The sequence below is a fragment of the Psammomys obesus genome, unplaced genomic scaffold (genome assembly GCF_907164565.1).
Source record: "Psammomys obesus unplaced genomic scaffold, mPsaObe1.curated_primary_1811, whole genome shotgun sequence".
NCBI lineage: Eukaryota > Metazoa > Chordata > Mammalia > Rodentia > Muridae > Psammomys > Psammomys obesus.
The window spans coordinates 3710212-3735821 of NW_026596244.1; the positions used below are offsets into that span (position 1 = coordinate 3710212).

The 25610-nt window shown below is 36.4% G+C and overlaps 1 protein-coding gene across 1 annotated transcript in view; it reads right to left on the minus strand.

Annotated features, from left to right (window-relative positions):
* Zbbx (zinc finger B-box domain containing) overlaps positions 1-25610 on the minus strand; it is a 104094-nt gene that overhangs the window by 49884 nt on the left and 28600 nt on the right. The window contains exons 7-9 of the mRNA XM_055596637.1: positions 25263-25358; positions 9189-9341; positions 4024-4186 (exon numbers count right to left, since the gene is read on the minus strand). Of these exons, the coding sequence (XP_055452612.1) occupies positions 4024-4186; positions 9189-9341; positions 25263-25358 (412 nt within the window). The remainder of the gene's footprint in view (positions 1-4023; positions 4187-9188; positions 9342-25262; positions 25359-25610) is intronic.

Here is a 25610-nt window from a genome sequence, read left to right on the forward strand (position 1 = left end):
GGAAGGTGAGATAAAAGAGCTTTAGCTCACAGAGAAGCCTCTGGCCACCAAAAGCACCTAACATTCACAATGAAAAAAAGGAGTATCTTGATGGTTATAATGAATGAAGGTAGTAGTCAGTGATATACATAGCTGGAGAACTGAACATTTAAAACACACTGATCTGCTACCTGGTTATGGAACACAAAGGTGCTTAAAGTGATTTGCAATAAACATTGTACATACTAAGGATAGTATTCACCTCCATTATTTGAACAAAAATTTAAAGGTCTGAAATGGTAGGCATTGATGATAATGGGAACAAAAGAAAACTCTTACACACTTCAGATGGAGTGCAAACTGTTGAAAATACTTTTTCTGAATAGTATGTTTTTATCTAATTTAGTTGAGGACATACATTCATGACAAACCAGCTGTTCAACTCTCAAGTATTGATGGAGATGTGTTCAGGGCGAACTTCAAGACCTGTACAGGAAATGCATAGTAGTATTGCTTGACATTGTCAAAGTGAGAAACACCCTAAAGAATAATGCACATGTATACTGAGAAATAGTGGCATTCTCCCATGAGATCAGTAAAAATTAAAAGCAGGTGAATTAAAACCACGTACATTCTCATGTATAAATTCCAGATAAATAATATTGTGTCAAGGAGACATAAAATAATATAAACATCATAATTCCATATGTGTGTGTGTGTGTGCGTGTGTGTGTGTGTGTGTGTGTGTGTGTGTGTGTGTGTATTGAATAAAGTTGAAGTACTTGAAAAAATGACAATATATTTTGAATAAGCATCATGGAAATGAAGGGAATAAAAGTGTAAAACAGGTTATGAGACGCTGGAACAGATGAAGTCATGAGGAACGGCAGAATCGTAGTGCTTATTGGTATCTCCTCCAAGAGCTGTAAAGTTTACAATACTCTTTGATACATGTTAAATGCAGTATATGAACCTACATGAAATATTTACAAATATGTACAAACGCATATAACATTAACAATAAAATGTATTATTTTCCTGAGCCAATAAAAGTTAAATATGTCAAGAAGCCTTTACTTTAACCATTTCTACAAAGAATGAAGGGGGAAAGGATAGAAACAATCACTCAACACAAAACACTGTTACTTTTTTCAAATGTCCATTGTCCATTAGATTATCATAGCATCTTTCCCCAAGGACCCATAATTGCACTTTACTCTTTGCTGGAACATTACAGTTCTTTTCTTTTCAAACTTCTCAGATAAACATATATTCTTCTTCAATGTGGGCAAAGCTATATAAGCCCTTTTTTCCCTCAGACCGGTTTCTCTATGAAAATAATATTAGACATAAGATGTCTGCCACAGGCCACAATTTATCTGTGACTTCCAGTTCCAATCAGTCTTATCTTGGTGATGTTGCAATATTAGAATAACTTCTGTAACTGTACTGTAAAAAGGACAGAGAAACTACCCTTCTTGACACTTTAGAGATGACAGGGTCCAGACTACCACAGAGTAATTGTTCCTCCTATTGTAGTGGAAGCCCGACAGGACTTTTATAGATGATCACAACAGTCTGAAGGCAAAATATCCAAACTTCATGAGATACTGTCTTCTAACTAGGACCATGTTAAACCTTATGTGAATTACTGTAACAAAAAAACTATTAAGATAGAAATTTATAGAAAACATGGCACATAAATAAGGCTTACATAGAACATATGCTGTTAGCCAGACCTGATGAGACCCGATAAGTGAGGGTCAGATGGAAGGGGAGGAGGACCTCCCCTATCAGTGGACTTAGTGAGGGGCATGGGGGGAGATGAGAGAGGGAGGATGGGATTGGAAGAGAATGAGGAAGGGGGCTACAGCTGGGATACAAAGTGAATAAGATGTAGTTAATGTAAAAAAATAAAAATTTAATTAAAAATAGAACACATGCTTGTGACAGAGTAAGCAAATCTGTATCTGAAATACATATTTTCACATGAAAACAAATCACTGCAGTTCCGTTATAAAGAAAAATGCTCAAAATACCCATTCTCAGTATGTGACAGTTGTTCTCTGCTCACCAAATTCTTCTAATGACATCCATCTAATGGCCAATCACTGAGTGGAGGATAGATTAAAAAAACCCAAAATGTTACAGACTATACAATACTACACAGCTTGAAAGATAATCTGATTCTGGAATTAGACAGTGAAGGAACATCCTAGCCCTGCCACATAAATTATACCACCATTTCTGATTATATCTAGTGACAGAAAATAGAAAAAACAATGTACTTACTGTGTCAATAACTTGCACTTGTAGTCTAAATCTGACCTATTGCTTTCTGATGACTGGATTTCTGTGTTCATAAATATAAGGTTTTATTGCAACACAGTACAACTCCTTCATTCATGTGTTGTCTGTGACCTTTTTCAAACTCTATAAGGTTGCCTAGCTGAACGTGCTTATAGCAAATGTTTATCAAGTTCTGTAGTAGGTCCTGAGCTTCTATTCAATTGCAAATAGAGTGGTACATTTTCCAGTAAAGATATAGCATCTGAAAAGCAACTGTGGTTAGTTTGATAAACTTTATGATGGTCTAACTATTCTCTAAACATTGGCTTTTTCACTAAGTAATCATTGATGACAGCATTGTCCATAGTTCTCCAAAATATAGTGCTTTCAGGCATTTCACTTTAGCACACAAAAGCTACCAAGGACCTCCAAGGCTTGCAATGTAGGAGTCTTCCAATATTTACATCTAAAGAAATAAGTATATATTGGAGCCATATTTCCAATGCACCCAATATGAGGAAGAATTAAAATAAGGCTTCCTTCTTCACTTTATGTGCAATAAACCATTATAAACTAAAAGTTAGAAATTAAGAATGTTTCTGAAGTTCTGAGCATTGTCTTTTCTCCATGGCTAAATTCTGCTCCTATAGAGGCTTTCTTAGGACCACTATCCCTATGATGAAACACTATGACCCAAAAAGGCAGTTGGAGAGGAAAGGGTGTGTTTCCCTTACACATTGCTGTTCATCTTTGGAGGAAGTGACGGCAAGAACAGGGCAGGAGCCTGGATGCAGAAGCTGATGAAGATGCCATGAAGGAATGCTGCTTAGTGGTTTGATCCTGCTGGCTTTCTCAGCCTTATAGAACCAGCTTAGAGGTGAGCCAATTCACAAAGGTCTGGGTCTCCCTACATCAATTTTTCATTAAGAAAATGCCCTATAGATTTCTTTTAAATGAAAGAAAAATATTGCCAACACCAATCTATTCTTCCTATGAGATTTGTCATGGTCATATTCAACCTGCAAATTATAGTTTATGGTTTTCATGCAAACATTTGTTCCCCATCCTCTCAGCTTATGGTGCTATTTTGGAGGCCATGCAGTCTTAAAGGTTGAGGCGTCACAGATGGAAGTAAATTTCCTGGAGGCATACTGTGAGGCTTATAGTGGCATCTTATTCCCTGTCTTGTGTCTCATGTCTGTTCTACAGTAACTTAAGAAATGAAAAGTCCAGCCATCTGCTCCTGCTGCCTTGGAACCACCTGCTGCTGTATTTTCCCTACCTTGATGGACTGTATCATCTCCAACTGTGAGCCAAAATAAATAGTTTCTTCTTTAGGTTGCTTTCTCTGAGATTTGTAACACGGAAAAGAAACGTTACTTATCTAATGCATATAAAGTATCCTTTGCTTACCTGCCCTCAGACTTCCCACCTGATATCTTGTAGATCTAAAATAGAATAGTTTTCTAACCACTGTTGCCTTGCAGGAAAAGAAAAGCCAAAACGTTAATGCTCTATTCCTGTGATGTTCTGAATTTACATAGAAAACCAAGGTAAATATCCCCCCACGATCAATTCATGCTTTATAAATATTAAACAGCTCACCACTGACCGCCTAGTGTGTACACAAAGCTCCCTTGAGATGTAGCAAATTGCTCTTTATTATGTTTAAGCATTGTGTTTGTATTGCAAGAAATGGAAGGAAATAAAGATGCATTTATGTTATTATATGAATATTTTGAACAATGTACATACTTGGTTTTTTTTCATGTCCTTTCTGTTGCATGTTTTCCTCCTGATTTCCAGCTCTCCACTGAGTTAAGGCTTCCTGGAATAACTGGGCAGATGCTTCTTCATCAAAAGGCATTTCACACAAGGGCTTGAAACCTTCTCCTCTTTCGGCTGCTGTAATTTCAACCTAACCAGTTAAAAAAAAATGTAGTAAAGAGCATTTATTAAACTTCCTGTATCTTATAAGAAAAACATGAAAGGAAGATATGTTTAACTTAGAAAAGTATATTTTTATATCTCTTTTCAATGCCTTATTGTTTTTTTTTAAACTCTATTGGCAGTTCTAAATGGTCTGCTCAGAAGTTAACTATGTATGGGCCTATAAATCTGATGACTTTCTCCATTTTATCTCTGCTCCTTCCCTTCTACAGATGCTCTGGTTGTGTACACATTATCCACCCTTTCTTCTTCCCCAATCCTGTATTCCAGCAGTTGTGTGTTAGGTAATAACATCTTATTCTCTATCTAGCCAAGATTTCTCTCCTTTGGCCTCCTGAATTATGGGATTATAAGCATGCAATCATACCGTTAATGAGTATAAATGTACATGTGTGATTTTTATGTGTTCTAATATAAATCTTATGCCATCAGTGTGTCCAAAACCCTTTGATTCTCTGCATGGTTCTATCAGCATCTACAAAGATCTTGAAGAACTTCCTTGTCCTATACTGTCACTTCCTCTCCTCTTTATCATTCATCCATTCCAGCGAGCCTCACAATCTTGGATAACTGAGAACTATTAGGAACATTTCCTTTTCAGGGTCATGTACTAGTTTTCATAGCTTTTAACAACCATCTTCCTCGTGCCCTTCAATTTTCCCAGTATCACCTTCCTACAAAGTTCTCCACTGGGAATACTGAAGGTTCCTAACTTCTCTGCACCTTCTTTTTGGTTTGTTTGTTTGTTTGCTTGTTTGTTTTTTCTACTACATATTATTTATGTATCAGTTTATTCTACAGATCCCATTAGAATAAATATGGTATAAATGTTCTGTTTATCTTTTCATTAAGTACCAAATCTAGTACATGGCTAGAAAATAGTAGGTTCCCCTAACAAGCAAGTAAAATGATCAAGTTCATCAAAGTGCAGCAAATTATTCAACCCAAAGTGTTGGTTCTTTGCAAAAATCAATAATATTGATGAATCTTTAACAAAATTAACTAAAAATAGAGACAATATTCAAATTAAAAAAATTAGTGATGAAAAAGGAGACATAACAGTAGACAATGAAGAGCTCTAGAAATAAGGACATGCTTCAAAAACTTGTTCTTCACCTAATTAGAAATTCCAAAAGAAATAGATAATTTCCTTGATACATATGGTGTTACAAAGTCAAATCAAAACCAAATAAGTGATTTAAACAACTCATAACCCCCGGTGAAATAGAAGCAATAATTAAAAGTTTCCCAACCATAAGAATCACAGAGCCAAATGAATTTAGCAGAGAATTGTCAGACTTTCAAAGAAGAATTAACACTAGAATTCCTCAGATTATTTCATAATATAAAAAGAGAGGGAAAATCACATAATTCTTTTTATCAGGACATGACTAATCTAATACCTAAACCATGTAAAAAACCCAACAAAGAAAAAGAATTGCACACCAATTTCCATTATGAACATGTATGTAAAAATTTCCAATATAATACTTGCAAAAAGAATGCAAAAACACATCAAAACATGACAATGATAAAGCATGTTTCATTCCAGATTTGCAGACATGGTTCAACATATGTAAATTAATAAATATATTCACTGCATTAACAGACTAAAAACAAAAACCTGATCATCTCATTTCATAGAAAGTGTGACAAAATCCAACACCCCTTGCTGACAGTAAGCCTGGAGAGATGTGAAATACAAGGGACATAGCAACATTTTAAAGGCAATTTGCAACACACCAAAACCAATATCAACTTAAATAATGAAAAAGTTGAAGCATTTCCACTAAAATCAGGGCAATAAAAAGTTGTCCAACTCTCTGCATACCTATCCAATATAGTACTTGAAGTATTCTGGAACTCATTTTGTAGAACAGACTGCCCTCAGACTCAAAGATTACCTACCTCTGCCTTCCATGTTTTGGAATTAAAATAATAACCCAATTAAAAATACGAGGTTCTAATACTAATAAGGTTCTACTCAAGACAGCGCTCTCAAAAGATGAAAAACACAAATGACTGAGGAAAAACTTAAAATAAGTATTCAGCATCTTTATGCGTAGGGGAAATGAAAATCCAAACTACAATCAGATTTTCTCTTATAAAAATCACGATGGTTAACATCAATAAAATGAATGAGACAGCTCATGCTGGTGAGGATATAGGAAAGGGGAAACATGCATCTATTGCTGGTGAGAATGAAAACTTATACAGCCACAGTGGAAATCAGGGTGGCATTTCCTCAATTATCTGGGAATCAATCTACCTCAAGATCCAGCTATAGCATTCTTGAGCATATACCCAAAATATGCTGTGTCCTACAACAGAAACACTTGTTCAAACATTCTTTGCTGCTTTACATATCACAGTCAGAAATTGGAAACAGTCTAGACATCCATCAATAGATGAATGAATAATGAAAAATGCTACATTAATATTAACACAATGGAAAATTTCTCAGCTGTTAAAAAATGGAATCATGAAATTTGTAGGTAAATGGATGGAGTTAGAAAAAAAAAAAGTTATCCTGAGTTAGATAACTCAGACCTACAAAGACATATATGGTGAATAGTCTCTTACACATGGATGGTGGATAATATCTTTCAATAAGCATGTTACTATCTGTTTAACCACAGAGGTTGGATATTGAGTACAGGACTAGGTGACCAGGAAAGAAATTTTAAGCTTTGGGAAAACAGAATACAGTTTTGAGAAATGGAGAGGAACTGAAAATGAAGGATTAAATGGAGGGAAGAAGGGAGGAGTCATATGGAAAGTTACTAGAGTAGAAGCTTCTTAAAATACACGTACACATCAATGCAATCTAAATAAAATCACCAACTAACAGGGAAGACAAAACTCCAACTGGCTCTCTCTTGCCACTAAGCGAAATCTGCCAGGAATGGGTTAACATCTAATTGAGTTGTTTGCCAAAAGGGTCTCATGGAAACTCCCAAACAAGAGAAGCTATTGCCAAGTCTATTGGTAGCTCTCCACAAAAAAGTTTTGTCAGCTATAATCATTTCCATTAGATTTCCACTTACAAAAGTACATTGTTTTATTTCCCAACTCATAGCTTCTTTTTTCTTTCTCTTTTCCTCTGTTTGCTTTGTTGTATTCTGGCCTAATAATCTCTAGGGAAGGAGAGAGGAAAAACAGGCACGGAACTGCATGGGGTAAGAGTTGAGAAGCTGCAAAAGGTTGACAGTGGGAAAGTTGTGTTAAGAATATTCTGTATGAAAAAAGAAAATACAAAGGTCTATTTAATAGATTAATAATTTCTTTTTCTATATATCATACTACAATAATGAGGCGATAATTCTTCCAGTGATGGTTTGCATTACATCTTTTGCTGGTCTATGAGAAAAAGAAATATGCAGAAATGTGTGCACTTTCTTGTAAGGTTCGTGCATAGCTCCCCTTCAGGAAGAAATGATCATGCTGCAATAGAATACTTATGTACATGTTTGAATCTTAGGAGACTTCAGTTCAACCAGACTTGAGTACCAAGTAACAAAGCTTTGTTATTAGACAAAGTAACTCAGTCTGTGAGCTACTGAGGAAAGGCCAGTATCATGTGTGGGAGACAAAAATCATAAATAACAACAATCAGAATATGGAGTTTGTTTCTTTACTTTTCTTTTTTTTTACTTTTATTAATGACATTTTATTCACTTTGCATCCCCCCCACAATCCCCTCCCTCCTTGCTTTCCAATTCCAGCTTCCCTCCCCCTTCTTCACACATGTGCCTCCCCAAGTCCACTGATAGGGGAGATCTCCCTCTCCTTCCTTCTGTTCTTAGTCTATCAGATCTCATCAGGAGTGGCTGCATTGTCATCCTTTGTGGCCTGGTAAGGCTGCTCCCCCCTTAGGGGGAGGTGATCAACAAGCAGGCCAATAAGTTCATGTCAGAGGCAGTCCCTCTTCCCATTACTATGGAACCCACTGGGACACTGAACTGCCATGGGCTACATCTGTGCAGGGGTTCTAGGTTATCTCCATGCAAGGTACTTGGTTGGAGTATGAGTCTCTGGGAAGACACCTGTGTTCAAATTTCTGGTCTGTTGCTCTCCTTGTGGAGTTCCTGTCCTCTCCAGATCTTACTATTTCCCTTCTTTCATAAGATTCCATGCACTCTTCCCAACAGTTGGCCATAAGTCTCAGCATCTGCTTTGATAGTCTGCAGGGCAGAGCCTTTCAGAGGCCCTCTGTGACAGGTTCCTAACTTATTTCCTGTTTTCTTCTTCTTCTGATGTCCTTCCTCTTTGCCTTTCGGGATGGGGATTGAGCATTTTAGTCAGGGTCCTCCCTCTTGATTAGTTTCTATGCTGAAGAGTCAATAGAAAGATATTTCTTCCTTGGAAATGTTCAACCTTGGGGAGATATTTTTCACTTTTCCTTAATGAATTACCACATTAATTCCATTCTATTACAGAAAATAATCTACATGAATCTACTACACATATCTATACACAGATATATGTGTCTACAGATATACTATATACTTATGTATATGCACATATAAAATTTTATATATTATAATGTGTGATCAATAGTTAAACTGAATAACTGCTAGATTTTGGTATTCATCTTCCTTTATACACTGCTGAAACTGTCATGTAAAGATTTTTTATTCTCAACATGTCGAATTCTAACTAGTACAAATTTGTTATATTATATCCCAAATTTTATTTGAATGTTTCTTTCCAACACTCATACAATTTCTGACATGATCAAAATGCTCAGAAAGTCATATTGCCAAAAAGAGAAATTCTCACCAAAAAAGAATAATTTTCAATGGAATCAAGGTAACATTAGAATTACTTTTATACTCTAAATATATTCAAGTACTCAAACAATTAAATATTAACTAACAATATGACAAAGTGCATCACTGACAAAGGATATGAATGGCAGTCATTATACATAGGAGAGAACATTTCCTACTTTGTTTTCCTCAGTTTACCTCAGAGCTATTCTCCTGAAGAAGTGGGGTTTTGGGTTTATGCTGGATTTTACTGGATGCCTCTGCAGAATTACTCCCTTCACTGGGTGGATTTGCTTCCTTGATAAATTGATGGGCAGCATCTAAAACGCTGGATAAGATTTGAGATTTTGGCTATTAAAAAAGAAAAAGTGCCGTCAATTAGCTTAATAGGGCAGCCACAGTAATTTACAAACAATAAATCAAGTTTTAAGTATTGTACGGCTAATTAAATTCAATAAAATATGATTGATATTTAAAATGACAAACTGACAGGAGCCTTTCACAGTGGGGGGCTCTGAAAGACTCTACCCAGCACAATATCAAAGCAAAATCTTATGGAAGAAGGGGGAGCTAGAGAGATCTGGAGGGGACAGGAGCTCCACAGGGAGAACAAACTAGTCAACCAACTCTGCAGAGGCTGAGGAATCAACCAAAGAGCGTGTATGGGGAGGACCTAGACACTCCACTCAGATGTAGCCCATGGGCAGCTCAGTCTCCTTGTAAGGGGAACAGGGACTGTCTCTGATATGGACTCAGTGGCTGGCTCTTTGATCACCTCCTCCTGGTGAGGTAGCCTTACTAGGCCATAGAGGAAAGAGGATCCAGACAGGATGAGACCTGATAGGCTACGGTCACATAGTAGAGAAGGAGGACCTCTCCTATCGTTGTACTAGGGGAAGAACATGTGGGAGAGAAGAGTTCGAAGGAGGGTGGGACCAGGAGAAGATGAGGGAGGGGGTTCCAGCTGGAATACAAAGTGAAGAAATAATAATTAATAATAATAAAAAATTAAAAATAAAGTTACAGTATCAAAAATTAAGATAAAAATAAAATGATAAACCATCAATTTATTGTTTATTTTTTAGAAAATAATATAATTATATTATTTTCCCATCCTCATTCCTCCCTTTAAACCTTTCCAGAAACCATTTATTGACCTTTTACAAATTTATGGCACTTTTTAAATTTAATGTTGCTACACAAATACAAGTGCACACACATGAAGTTATTTCTTTAAATAGACCCTGCTATAATGTTACTTGGATATATGATTTCAAGGCTGGCAATTAGGTATTAGATAACCAAACAGTGTGCTCTTTCTTGGGGAAATAATTTTCTACCACTTTCAATATTCCTTAATTGCCTGTATTTCTTTGTGCATTATTAAGGCCTTACTGGGCTTTCTCCCCATGCACTTTGACATATATTGATTTTTGTTTTTCTTTTTGTTCAGCTTATTTTTAGGCATTCCTGTTGGTGAGATGTTATAGCTTCGGCTTTTGACATTACTAGAAGAAACAATCCCACAGCAAACTCTCTGATCCTCTGGTTCTGTCTGTCATTCTTTCTGGACCCTCTTCCTCAATATGTAGAGAGAGAGAGATTAACATCTAATATGTACAAAGACCTCAAAAAACAAAACACTGATGATTGAAATTTAAAACTACTTTAAGAATCTTTACCTCAGTCCTGAAGATACCTGGTAATCCAGGTTCAGATGGAAAGAGAGGAGAACCTCCTCTCTCAGTGGACTTGGAAGAGGGGGATGGGATGAGAGGAGGGAGGCAGAGTGGGATTGGGAGGAAATGAGGGAGGGAGCTATAGCTGCGATACAGTGAATAAACTGTAATTTATAAAAAATAAAAAAAATGAAAACTCAAAAGAAATGGTAGCAAGGCTGCAGGACAAAAGGAAGAGTTGTATCCCACTTGTGGAACACAAACTACTCCGATTATCATTTAAATCAGGATGACTGCATCACATCACAAATATCCAAGAGTGGAGCTACCATGTGACTCAACCATAGGACGTGTGGGTGAATATACTCCAGGATTCCAAACATACACACAACAGTTTCCACACACACAGCGGAGACCACCACACCCATGTTTATGTAGCTCTGTGCGCAGTAGCCGAGTTAGGAAATCAGCCACCTGGGCAATGGTAAATGGATGGCTAGAGCGTACGTGGTACATGTGCAGATACTTGCCGTTTGGCCAACCCCCAAGAGGATGGAGTGTTTATTTGATGGAAAACAGACGCAAGTCCGTGTCGTCATTTTAAGTGAATTAAATCCGATACAGAGAGGCAAAACACCATGTTTTCCATTGTCTGTGAATCCTTGAACTCTTGATATGTAGAAGGATAAGGATCTGAAAGTGGGAGTGAAAATTAGGGGAGATGGAAAGAATGGAAAGAATAGAGAACAACGAGGATGAAAGGGAGGGAATGGAAGTGTGCAGAGTGTGGACAAAATTGTCACGGGAGATGCAGCAGCACACACTATGAATATATGTCAGTACATAGCCTTGCATAACTGACAATTTAATTTTACCTGCATGTCTTTAACTCTTAGTAACACTGTGTGTGTGAGTGTGTGTGTGTGTGTGTGTGTGTGTGTGTGTGTGTGTGGTGTAAGGCTGTGCATATATACCATTTTTCTGCATTTAATGACAATCCCACAAAGAGAGAGAGTAAATAGTAAAGATGCTCATTATGAAACTAAGGAAAACTAATTTCAGAGAGCAATAGCCAAAGTCAAATGACCATGAAAATATCAGGGTTTGAATATAATGAACCCTTTCATTCATATTTTTTAAATTATTTTCCATTGATAACATAGGAAATGTATTTTACCCTTGCTTTTCAATAACCGTGTTAAATTTATTTCTAGCAGATTTTTAACCTTGCTCTTCCTTTTAAAAATATATACAAAACACTGATCCTAAAATCAAAATTACTATGTAAAACTTAGAAAACATTTTTTTTTGTTTTTAATTGACCTATTTGGTGTGGGGTTTTTTTTTGATATTTGATTAAACATTATAAATTACCATCCATCATATTAAGGTCATATCATATCTTAAAATACATAAGATTTCTAGAAAGACCTAAAAGTAACTACAGTTAAAATTTAGAAGCCCCACCCTTGGGCTGGAGAGATCAAGGTAGAGGTCTGGTTATGGCAGCCATGCCTTGCAACAGGTTGGGATTGAGGGATGGTGGGAGAATCTGGAGGCCAAGTCAACTTGGTTAAATAGGCACCTCGGCCACGTGTCCCAGGTGAATTCAAACAGCTGTCATGTAATAAATATGTTTGCTTTGGTGGAGACAGTCTTTATATTCTTTGGAGTTATGGGGTTCATAATAAAAGTGCAATCTGTTCTATTTGTACTTCCTAGTTGTAACTTATCTTGAAACCCTGGAAATATAGTGAAAAACCAAACACATATCTGGAGATAAAGTGATATAATCTGGACGTCTTGGAAGAAAATTTGGGAATACACTTGTGAAAACATTTGTGTCTATTTAGAGTTGCACATTTAACTTGTGGCACAAATCATATTATCTTTCACTTAATGATACAACAGCTACCATCTTAAGCACTAAATTGCCAACGAACAAGAACATAAATATTATTGTAGTTATAATAGACTAATGTGCCTATTAGGTATAATATTGAACTATACATTAAGATACTGTTTTCATATTGAGAAACAACTCAAAGATAATTTTGTTTAGATCTTCTAAATAAGAAAATTTAGGTATAGCAGTGCTAACACGTAGGAACAAAATAAGGAGACAGAGATTGTGCAAATTTACCTATGCAATGATATTCTATGTTAAGAATGTTTAAATTCAAATAAAAACAGCCTTTAAAGAACATAGTGAATCATATATTTCACTGTAGGACAGAAGTTTAAACTAGAGCCAGACTATGATTTACTGCCAGTATTTCTGCGTTCCTCCACATCCTTCACCCCATGATGTGATGGTGGGATTTCATCTGGTAACTATTCTAAATTCTCACCTCAACTTTTCCTCCCCTTAGAATGATATTATCTTTCAAATTGTACTCAAGAAGAATTTATCACCCTGACAATACAGCATTAATCAAAGTGAAAAAAAAAAACAGATATTTTGGAGTATTTCTGAGTAGATGGCAGGCATTTTGTAAAAGTTAAGGTCCAAGAGTAAAAGTTTTATTTAAAAAAAAAAAAATAAAGTGGCACGCTTAATGGCAGCCTCTGTGCTGCAGAACTGTGGTTTCCACTGTCAACTGAACCTCTCTCGGTGTTGAGTAATGAATGAGTACCAATGAGCACACTGGCACAGCCATACTTCCATCAGTTCCAACTTAAGGAAGTTAATACACATCTCACACCATCTTACTTTGCAGGTTTGAAAACAGAACTGTGAATGCCTCCATTCATGATAATTTTTGGTACGGTTTGATTTGGCGACAATCAAACCATAATGTGAGGTTGGTTTTGAACTTGGGACCCTGATGCCTCAGCCTCCTGAATATCACATCCCACCATATCTACAACAACCCTCCTTCTAGAGGGTTAAATGTTTCTGGCTTTCTGCTTGCATAGTTTTAGAAATGATGTATTGTAAAGAGAGCCTTTGTTCTAAATTGATTGCTCCAAACCTGGCAAAAGAATTCTGCCAAATATAAAGATTAAGAGATAAGGCAAGATACACAGAGAATGAAAATGTATTTTTAAAGGCTCAAAGAATATTACAAATTCATTAGCTTCAATGCTTAATAAATATTATTTGCAATTAGCATTAACTATACAATTTTTCTGTAAGAATAAGTTATATACTGAATTTTCCCATCAGTGCATATAATTGTGATAGTCTGTGTACTATCAATTAAAAGTAATGCCTTGGAAGTACTTTTTTAAAATCAACTTAATTTTTAATTAAATTACTTATTTAAAAAACACATACTTTTATACCTGTTAAGCAACTAAATAACCATAAAAAAGATAAGTGTTACCTCCAAATTTCTATTGATAAAACATAACTCTGTTCTCGCAGTTTGTTCTTCTGATGAATTACAGATTGACTTATTAGAAAAATTTTCCTAAAAGTAGGCTTTACCTTAACTGACTTCTTTATCAGAATTTAGGGAGGAAATCAATAAATGACTGCTCAAAAGTTTCATCTACTCCTTCTACTACAATAAAATGTCAAGTGCAAGCTAGGAAGAAAAGGCCAAAATTTTCAATCATCAGGCAGTTTGAAACAAAACAAAAAACAGAATTTGTACCAAAGTCCCTAAATATATATGTAAAAATACAGAGAAAGCCAAATACTTAGAGAGAAACAAGTATTCCTTGCAACGAAGGGACCCACAGCAGGATATGCATTTTCAGGGATAGGCAGAGAGCTCAGTGAGGGGAAAGGTGCTTGCTATGCAAGGTAGAGACCTTAAGTCAAGTCCTCAGAGCCCAGGTGAAAGGAAGGTGTCATCCTGGGCCTGTAAACCTTGTGCTCCAGGACAGAGGCAGGGAAGGTGCTGGAGCTTGCTGCATACCAACCTCCCTCCGGATTCAGAGACACAGCCTGGTTCAAGAGAATGGGATCAAACAATAATAGAGCAGAAGCCCCCAACATTATCCTCTGCCTCTGCGCATAAAGATGCATATCAGCAGCCCCCAAGATATGTGTACATACAACACACACACACACACACACACACACACACACACACACACACATGCTGCAAATCCAACAAAAAATACAGGAAAAATAATCTGCATTTGGAAGCAATCTGCTCATATTTCTAAAAAATATGCCAAATGCCTGAGATATGCAACCGTCCAGATTGGAAAATCTTGTTGCTTTAACCACCAACCAGATATGAATCAAACCCTGAAAATAAAAATTATGTGCCTATAGTTTCCAAAAACATTCAATTTGAAGCAGAACTTAGACCATTAGCTGAACCTTTCCTATGAAGTGTTCGCTTTCTGGTTTCTATCAGATTTTCTTAATTGCTGGCTTATGCATTATTATTTTTCTTTTACACTAAGGAGATAATCAAAATGATAAAGGGTCTTGGCATTTGTGGTTTATTCCAAATGTAATCCATCATACAACAGATAAATGATGCCAAATATACCTAATCCAGATTTGATATTTGCTATTACCACCAAGTAACAGACCATATGAAATAAAAAAACATCCCCCAGGATAAGATGTGTTATATTTTCTTCAGTAATGTGTGACCTCAGTACCAGATAACAGACGGAAAAAATGGCCCTGGAACTGAGGTTTTAACTATTGAACTGTACTTCAAATACAACTTGGCTAAACAACACAAGAAAAGTGATCTGAGATTCCTTATGTCTATGCTCTTATGTCTCTATATTGAAATTCTTCTTCCTTTGAGGGAAAAAAATAAATAAAAATGGAAAATATAAATGTCCTGGAGGATCTGCTTCTTCATAGTCCTCTTAACATCTTCTTCTGCCCTTCTTGAACTTCCAAGGACAACAACGTCAGCCGGACTATATCTCCAAGTGCTCCTGTGTCCTCAGCATAAGCACAGAAGGACAATCTGCTATGGGTAAAAGATGGACATTTCTTTTTCTTTTTAAACTTTAACTAATTTATTTAATCACTTGACATCTTGATACTAGCCCAATTAAAAGATTATTTTTTTAAAAAGAGGACAAGATGACATGTGAATGTAGCTACTAAAAATATAAATTAGTATCCAAAAAAAGAAATGCAAGCACTCAGTCTCAGGAAAACAAAAGGTGGGATTTGTGGCCAAAGAATTGTACATTTCAATTTCTGTTGCATCAAGAACTTCTTTGTAAGAAGCAATATTTAAGCCTGGATAACCAAGGGAAGCAACACCGGGAATTCATACCTGCAATCTTGCTACCTATTTTCAGTGTGGATGCCATATAATTATGCACTATATTAATTATTGTAGCAAGTACTTACTGTTGTTTTCAGCTAATGTTACATTTATAATGAATGCGTTCAGCTGAGTTAGCTTCTTTCAGCAATTACTCATATTTGAGATACATGAAGAACAAATGATTTCATATTCAATTATTTGAATAACAGATCTTTAGACATAGCAGAATAAATTCACCAGCAACGAATGATCAAGAAATCTGTCTTACTTGAATGATAAATATAGTATTTCTTACATCACCACTGAACAGTTTTAATCTATAAAGAGTGGTAAGCCTAAACTAATTCAACCAAAACCACTGTAAAGCTGTCACACCTTGTTAAAAAAAAAATCAGGAGACAATGTAGTTAGTATGTGCATTTTATAAAGGATTCTGCCTCATGCCATTAAATAAGAGGGTGGTTTTATTTGGTTAGACATTGAAAATACCCAAAATAATATTCTGTTATACAAAATTTGACTAAGGAGAAGGGCATGTTGTTAAATATTTGATACATACTTCATTTACTATTCTATAAAGGCCCTCCAAAATGTGTTCCTACACACTCGTAGCAACAGCCCTCGCTGCACACTGCCCTGCTGTTACTCCCGGCACTTTTGTGAGCATCGGAAACACAGAAATTACTCACCTTTTAAAATATTTTTAAGTATAGTTGTGTTTGCAAGTTTTATCTACATCTATACATCTGTAATACATGTGTGCCGTTCCTCTCAGATGCCAGAAAAGGGTGTCATATTGCCTGGACCTGAAGTTACACTCCATTATAAGTTGTTTTGTGGGTCCAGGGGCCTCCGGAAGAGCAGCCAATACTCTAAACAACTGAGCCATTGTTCCAGTCCCGTAACTAACTCATCTCTGAACTCCATTGAACTCTATCTCTAATTTCTCTCTCCTTGTACTAATCAGTTCATGTTATTCTATTCCGACACCATATTTATATTTTTTGGTTATCACATATTAATAGTTGAGCAATATTTTGCCTTCTGTGCATTTATTCATTAACACATTTTTCTGTAGCTCCATGTTAAATATTCTTCCTTCCAGAATACATAGATCAAGGAAATCAGGGCACTTCTACAGGTTATCAATAAGTTTATTGCTATAATTAGGTTATATAATGGCTCACATGAGTATATCACAACCTATCAAATATGATAAAATAAATGTGTGAAGATATTATTTTACAATTATACCTCAAGAAGGTTATGAAAAATATTGCTAAACATAATGGTAATTTTAAATAATTATTTGATCTTACAAATAATGTTAATCTGTTTCATAAGCTTTAAATATAAATGGCATAAAGAGAAAGTTGAAATTCCAGGAATACTTTCCATGCACTAATAAAACCTAATGTACATAGCACATGCTATAAGCAGAAACAGAAATTATACCGTTATTTAGTCTGATACTCTCATAGCACTGTAAGTTTCTGAGCTTGCATCTTTGATTTTATCTTTAAGACCCTCTTCACATAAATATGAAAGACAAGTCTCTTCTCCCTTTTAAATTAGTTCAGAGTTCACTGCAGGGATGATCTCTGCTGCACTGGTCGCTTTACCCATCACTCTTTTTATAGCACACTACCTAAGCCACTCATGTTCTTGCTCTTGAAAGATAACAGAAGCCCTACTTTCTCTTCTCCCTATCTTTCCAACTGTCTTTATTTCCCTTTCCCACTCTTCCTGGTCTGAGTAAATGATTCCATTGATGATGTTATTATCTTCAAAGTGTGAGGGCCTAACTGAAGCTTCCCAAAACCCATGAGAACAGCCAGGTCAAGTGGTATATAACTCTAGCTCCAGCTTTTGGAGAGGAAACAGAAGGACGCTAGAAGCTCCAGTGCTATGAAGTCTGGCCTATGGAATGAATCTATCAGCCTAGGAGAGACCCTGTCTCAAACAAAACTGGTCAAACTTTGTTGATCAGCAAAGTGCACATACATGGTTCTGGTGCTCAGGAGACTAAGGAGAAAACCTAAGGCCATCGGTCATTACATGCAACACATATGCACAAGGGAAAACCAAAAAAATTTAAAAAACGAATTGAAAATTTCATTAACATTCTTCATAATAGCTTCAAATGTGAAGGCAAAACAGGTATGCATCAGACAATGAATGGATGAATAAAATCTGCTAGTCATTTAACAGAATGCTGTTACGTGTCTATAAAACAAATGAAATACTGAAAGTAAAAGATTGTCTGGGAATGGGTAGGAATACCAGGAGTGTGAGTGTAGTAATGGAGCTGATACACATGTTCAAAATTAATTCAGCCAATAATTACACATATCAGCAAAAACATTCATTGAACTTCCAATGTCCATCCCATTTGTCTTTCTAAGTGAGGATTGATCATCTTACCCAGGATCCTCCTTCTTGGTTAGCTTCCTTAGGTGTACAGATTTTAGTATGTTTATCTTATATTATAGGTCTAGTATCCACTTATACGTGAGTATATACCGTGTGTGCCTTTCTGCTTCTGGGATACCTCACTCAGGATGATCTTTTCTAGATCCCACCATCTGCCTACAAATTTCATGATTTCCTTGTTTTTAATTGCTGAGTAGTATTCCATTGTGTAAGTGTACCAAAAGTTCTGTATCCATTCCTTGGACACTGGAAGAAGGAGAAAACAAGGAACAGGACAGGAGCCTATCACAGAGAGCCTCTGAAAGACTCTACCCAGCAGTGTATCAAAGCACATGCTGAGACTCAAAACCAAACTTTGGGCAGAGTGCAGGGAATCATATGAAAGAAGGGGTAGTTAGTAAGACCTTGAAAGGACAGGAGCTCCACAAGGAGAGCAACAGAACCAAAATATCTGGGCACAGGGGTCTTTTCTGAGACTGGTTCTCCAACCAAGGAACAAGGTCCATTCATGCATATAAACTAAAATTCCTGCTCAGATGTAGCCCATGGCAGCTGAGTATCCAAGTGGGTACCCTAGTAAGGGGAACAGGGACTGTCTCTGATATGAACTCAGTGGCTGGCTCTTTGACCACCCCCTCTGAGAGAGGTGTAGCCTTGCCAGGCCACAGAGGAAGATAATGCAGCCAGTTCTGATGAGACTTGATAAGCTAGGGTCAGATGAAAGGGGAAGAGGATCACTCCTATCAGTGGACTTGGAGAGGGTCATGGGAGGAGATGAGAGTGGGAGGGTGGCATTGGGAGGGAATGAGGGAAGGGGTTACAGCTGGGATGCAAAACAAATAAAATGTAATTAATGTAAAAATAAAAATTTAATTTAAAAAATCCGTTGAACTGTACATCTTACATGGTCATATCCATAGTATATGAATTGTTTCTTCTCTGTGAAAAATATTGTTCCCTATCAATTGCTCTCAGAACAGTATTTTTATTGGTAGTCATATCAGCCTACTTTTAAAATTCTGAGTGAGTTATCAAACACTTAAATGAAATGTTGACCAAGCCTGAGTTAAGCTGTCAGACTACAAATGCTCTCACCACGCTGCTCTGGGGAACAGTAAACTCGGAAACAGGCATATTGGCTTTCCAGCAGGACAGCTTCAGTGTTTGTTCTGGGAAGGCTCCTGTGTAGGGGTCCAGGCAGAAGAAGAGCTGTGGCATATATACCAGATGCCTGGCTTTCCCTTATTATATTCCCAGGAGCCAATCTGCATGCCAGGGCTTCTAAATCACCACAGGGGATGTACCAGGTACAAAGCTCTCTGCAGGTAGGGGGCTCTAGTTTACCCTCTATCTGTAGGTTTTTCCTGCTAAAATAAAACTTGTCTTACACAGGTCATATTTACTATAAATATGTTCCATAGACACCTTTTTCTACCTCTCCAAGAAAGAGCTATGAAGTTAACTAAAGGCCAAAGTTAGCACAAAAGAGGGAAAACTTCTGTATTTTTTTTTACCTGTATACAGCATATTAAGTTATAATCTTTGTCCAATTTTGGCTAATAAATTCTTTAGCTTTCAAAATATGGAGAAAACAAACTTTTGCTGACTAAAATACCACTTTGTGCTATTTCAGAAATGTGATTATATCATTAGGGATCCATTCATATTTTTATTCTCTCAAATACTTGATTTATAAGAGACAGGTACAGCTCCTGAGAATGCAGTCAGGACCAAATGTGACACATTTCTATTGGACGTTGGAATCTTATCAGAAGACATGGACGAGTGAGCAGCAAGTAGTGATGTGATTTTTTAAAAATCTGTAGCTGATTTTAAAAACCTGTAGCTGAGTTAGCACAAAGTGATGAATGGATTAAAGGTCAGTGAACTTAACCCTGTAGTGTAGGAAAAGCATTATTCATAACCAAGAAATGGTAAAGAAATCGCAATACCCAGCTGTTATACATATTTAAAATATTTTATTTGAAGTATAGCATTAATATTTGTGAGTAGCAGTTTTTATTATTTCCATAATAACTTTGTAATTTTACTGTAAGATCAAATGAACATGTGGTAATTCCTTTTGAAGGGGAATTTCTTGGTATCCACATTGTTCTACCTTATTGATAACTTCAGGAGAAGACTCTGAGCAAACTCAACCCTGTTCCTTCTTAAGTACAGAGTGGAATGCATTGCACTTTAGACATCCATCAACCCTTTGGGTAAACTGGACCCTCCAAAGGATATTTAGACAATTCTAGAAAGCAGCAATAAGTCAAGTTTTCTTAACCTCCATGGCACAACAGGTAATTTTTACTGTGTCTGTTATAGAGCTGCTGTTCCTATTTATACCTTCACACTTGAGTACTGGGGCTTCTCAATTTCTATGAATTGACCTTTAAAAATGTCTATCATTCCCCAAAACTAAGCCAATAACAAGGTATAAGTTTACTCTGAATTCTACACTGTCATGAATCAAGTTCTCCTCAAAAAATAATTGTAGAATTTGTCTTCCAGAATTTTACTTCAGTGTTCAGGAAACACCAACTTTAAGCAAGAGAAGAGTAAAAATCAGGGAAATAAAGAAGCTGAGCCCAGTGACAACTACAAAAAGGGAATTTTAATGGCAATGAGAGTTGTAGCAAATTGAAACAAAAAGGCTGTTTGGATTTTTTGTGGGAGAATGCTCTGATTGTAGGTCTCCCTCTAGAATTTATTCAAATGTAAACTCCATTTCTGAGATGTTAAAATGTGGTACCAAGTGAGATCTTTACATGATTAGGACAGACAATTCATGCCTCAATAATTTATCTTAGAAGGTTGTTGCTGTCCCTGTGACCAAGTGACAGACTGTACAAACTCAAGCCTCTGTAGTGCTTTGCCTGCCACAGGGACTCTTTCCAGATGTAGCCCCTCGAGGGTGTCCCGTCCAAAACTCTGACCTAAATAGAATGTTTATTCGCTATAAACTATCCGGTCTGTGGTATCTTGTGATATCAACAGAATAGAAACAAACACAGCCACCCCTTAGCAGACAGGTAAGAACTGATAGATGCTATGGAAAAAAAAATTCTTGGAGAGGGTCTCAATGATGGCCTGTCTACACCAGTGGTCCAGCAGTCATGGAAGACAGCATCTAAACTGTAAGAAGGGAATCTGAGGGACACACACATCACACCCACAATATGCATGTGTACTGCAAATAGCCTTTGAAAGACCACCCAAGTTATTATTATATTCTCCACAATGACTTATCAAAATATATCATTTTAAACATTAATGGGACAGTGTTCATTTGAGCCTAAAATCTAGTAATGGACATTGTCAATTTAAATATGTAATTAAAATATAATGAAGTTAATAAGCACACACTGTGTTCTGATGCTGAGATTCATTTACTCAGCAATTATTTCCATGTAAATTTATTCGAGCAAACATGTATTCCCCACCCATGTTTGTGTATTCCCTTCCTGGGAGATAAAAGTCCTCATGCAAGACAGTACGAAATTCTGGCCTGGATAGTCTCTTCTTCCTTTCCTAACCACTCCCATTCTGAGGTTTCAACTTCGCTCTTAAAAGACTCTCCATTCCAATTAAGAAAAGCTACTTACTATAATCTATCTATTCATGATTTACTTAATCCAACCTCCCCTGTGCATGTCTGAGTTCACAGTAGAATGCTTTCTGTGTTTTCTGCAGCCTCCTACTTCTCTGATCCGTGTTCTCTTAGGCGGTTATTGTTACAAGGAAATATGAATGTTTGATATATTAATACCTTATTTTTCATCTAAAAAAATTCAAGTTTCAAAACTGAGAATTTTTCTAACTAAATAAACAGAACTTTTAGAAGTTCGTAACTGCTCCTGTGCCTTTATAGTTCATTCTGCACGTGATTAGCTATTTATTAGGGATTGAAAGAGGCATGGAAACCTGAAATGTTTCAATCAGTGCCAATCATGAATCAATCATAAATTATATAGAATACCTTAAAATTAGTGTTAGTTAGCATGAGAATAGTAATATATAGCTTAATTTAAATATTGCAGACACTTATTTTTAATGTAAAACCAGATAATGTCTTACAAAATATACATAATGACTGAACCACAATATGAATTGCTCTGTAGACCAAGAATTTATATGGCTTAAATGTACCAACGTTGGCTGGGCATGATGGCGCATGCCTGTAATCCCAGCACTCAGGGAAGTAGAGGCAGGCAGATCTCTGTGAGTTCAAGGCCAGACTGGTTTACAATGCAAGTCCAGGACAGCCAAGGTTTCGCTGAGAAATGCTGTCTCAAAAAAAATTTTTTTAATTAAAAAAAATAAAGAAACAAAGAAAAAGTTGAACACCAAAAAAATAAAATATTTCTAATTAATGAGATCTACAAAGGAAAAGATATCCAAATTAATGACTGATTGGTAGAAAAGAGGAAGGCCTTTGGGGAGGGAAGGAGGGAGAGAGGGAGGGAGAGAGGGAAGGATCAGGTTAGGTAGAGAGGTCTTCTCCTACACTCTGATTTGTATACGCACAAAATTCATCCATGTTAACTTTTAGAGACAAATGTGTTTTCCTCGATTTCAAATTCCTAATGAGGTTAGGTATCATTTTACTATTTGAGGCTTAACAACCTTTCCTCATCTGCAGTCAAAACTAGAAAGTGCTATGGCAGCAGGGTTTGATGTGTTCTTATCACACACACTAAAACAGAAATAAAAGTAATAGAAAAACACAGCGGATGAAGTGACTAATATGTTCATTGGCTTGGTCCAGGCGATATTTCTCAAGACACGTATTCATGAAGAGATCAAACAAGCTTGCACATGTGCAACTGGTGTCTATAAATTATATATTAATAACAATGGAAAAATAGCCTACAGAATGTTATAAGTGCTCTCTGAAAAGGCACTATGGGGCCCACAGGAAATTTACATTTCCAAATAAGTATACTCTAATTTTTAAAATGTGTGATAGTTAATATACACTTAGTAAATGCTTCCTTACTTTCTTGATCTTTTCTACATTTAGAATTTCCTAGGATTCTAATATAAAAATATTAGATTAATGTAAATCAGGTTATAAAATCATTTTTAATGATTCTAATAAAAATATGGCAGAGAAAGAGGCTCGTGTTGAGAAAGAGCTCTCTGGTTTGGGTTGTTTCGGTAAGCATGACTTGACCCACATTATAATCACATATCTACGGAAAGTCATATCAAAGTCCTGTAAAGGATGTATGGGCCCCAGTCAGAGGGGCAGTGGGTACAGAAGGGAAAGGATAAGAGAAGTCAGCTTGGGTACACTTAGAATCTCAAACACTAAGATTAAAGGAAGAAGCTGAGGTTCAGTCTCCTTTGTATCTTCCTTACAAGACAGCATGTTTCAGTTCACTGAGTGGTGATTAGAAGCGTGCTGGGTGAATAAACCATCCAATGAGAACTTTCCATTAAGAACTTACAGTAAGATCATTAGACATTTGCCTTCACCATGATGAATTCTATAGTAGTTACATTCTAAGAGTTAGACTGCTTTTGATAGTTTAATTTTGATTTCTGGTGGTATTCAGTTATATTATCTCAAGGTAAAGAGTGTTTTAGTTTGGTTTGGTTTGTTTGTTTGGTTGGTTGGTTGGTTGTTTTTTTCTCCATGTTGTCTGCCCTTTCTGTTTGCCAGCTCCAAGTACTAGTTGGTAATTGAAAAATAAATGACAGGATGAGGAAGTAGCTCACTGAGTAGTGTTCCTGTCTCAGAAGCCATAGACCCAGCACTCAAGTAAAAAGCCAGGAATAGTGGAATACATTTCTAAATTCATCACTGAGAAGGGGGAGTTTAAAAAGGTCCCTCCTGGGTCAGGCAGCATAGCCTAAGCAACAAGCTTAGGTCCCAGGGAAAAAGGACACAAAAACAAGATTGAAGGTTCATGAAGAATGATGGGTTTCCTCTCTCTGACACACACACACACACACACACACACACACACACACACACACAGATGAGGAGGTTTGGCACATATGAGGTAGATCTGTTAGATCTCTACAGTGCTGACCCATCATAAAGGGCCAGCATCTTCAGAAGCTAAACATATTTATGTGAAGAGGACAAGTAAAGATTGGAATCCCACAAAAATGTTTCCAAGCACACATCTGGTAATTTTTTCATTCGTTATGGGTTATTAATATCTTTAACTATTAAGTCAGGTCTTTGATTCTCATTTTATCTCTGTGTTCTTATCAGCAGGAGGCTAGCAATATTAACTTGTGTGATATCACTGTCTGGCAAAGACCAAGCATCCTAGAAGGTACTCTAGAAAGTACTGTTGAATAAATTGCTATAAAAGGGTTTATGGCATTTATGATAAATGAACGCAACATTAAAAGTAACTAGTGTAATGCCATCTCTATCTCTAACCATATCTATTCTTGATGTATCAAAGTTTTAAAGGTGTTTATCAGGGCTAGAGCTGAGACATTTTACAAAGCAATCAATAAATTTAAAAGAACAAATAAAAGATCCCAGCATATGATGGAAAAGGATGTCCCTCTTGAGTTTACCTAGCTGATAGTGGATGGAGATGAACAAATGTTTACATAACATGAAAGGAAACATTTCTATTCATAAGCTAGCTAGAAATTGTACTTAAACCAATTATTTACTTGAAACTGAGATATATAAAAATATTGTCTAATCTTAATATTGTAATTTCATAGATAGGTGCAGAATCTGAAGATCATAGTCAAGCTAAGAATTTAAGGGACTATATTAACAAAGTTTAAATAGCTAAATAAAATCTGAATTAGCGTTCAGTGAATTAATTTTAAGATACATGTCAAGTCTGACTGTACCTAACAGGATTTTAGAAATTAATGTAAATTTTCCTGAATTCTAGACAATTAGATATGTTTAAATTCATTTATGTTGTAACATTTTAGGAATCAACTCTTAAGCTTCCTACCTGCAAAAGAGTTGTTCTGTGGAACTTCAGTGCCCCCTTCTGGTGCATTTTAGCAAAGCAGCCTGAGCAATAATCTTCGCCACATTCCAGGCATACCTTTAAAAACACAGGAGACAGAGGCAGATGATACAGCTAACATTGAAGAGACCTGATAGGCTAGGGTCAGATAGATGGGGAAGAGGTCATCCCCTATCAGGGGACTAGGGAAAGGGCATAGGGGAAGAAAACGGAGTATGGGTGGGACTGGGAGGAGAGGAAGGGGGCTGCAGAGGGGATACAAAGTAAATAAGTTGTGATAGATGATAGATAGATAGATAGATAGATAGATAGATAGATAGATAGATAGAT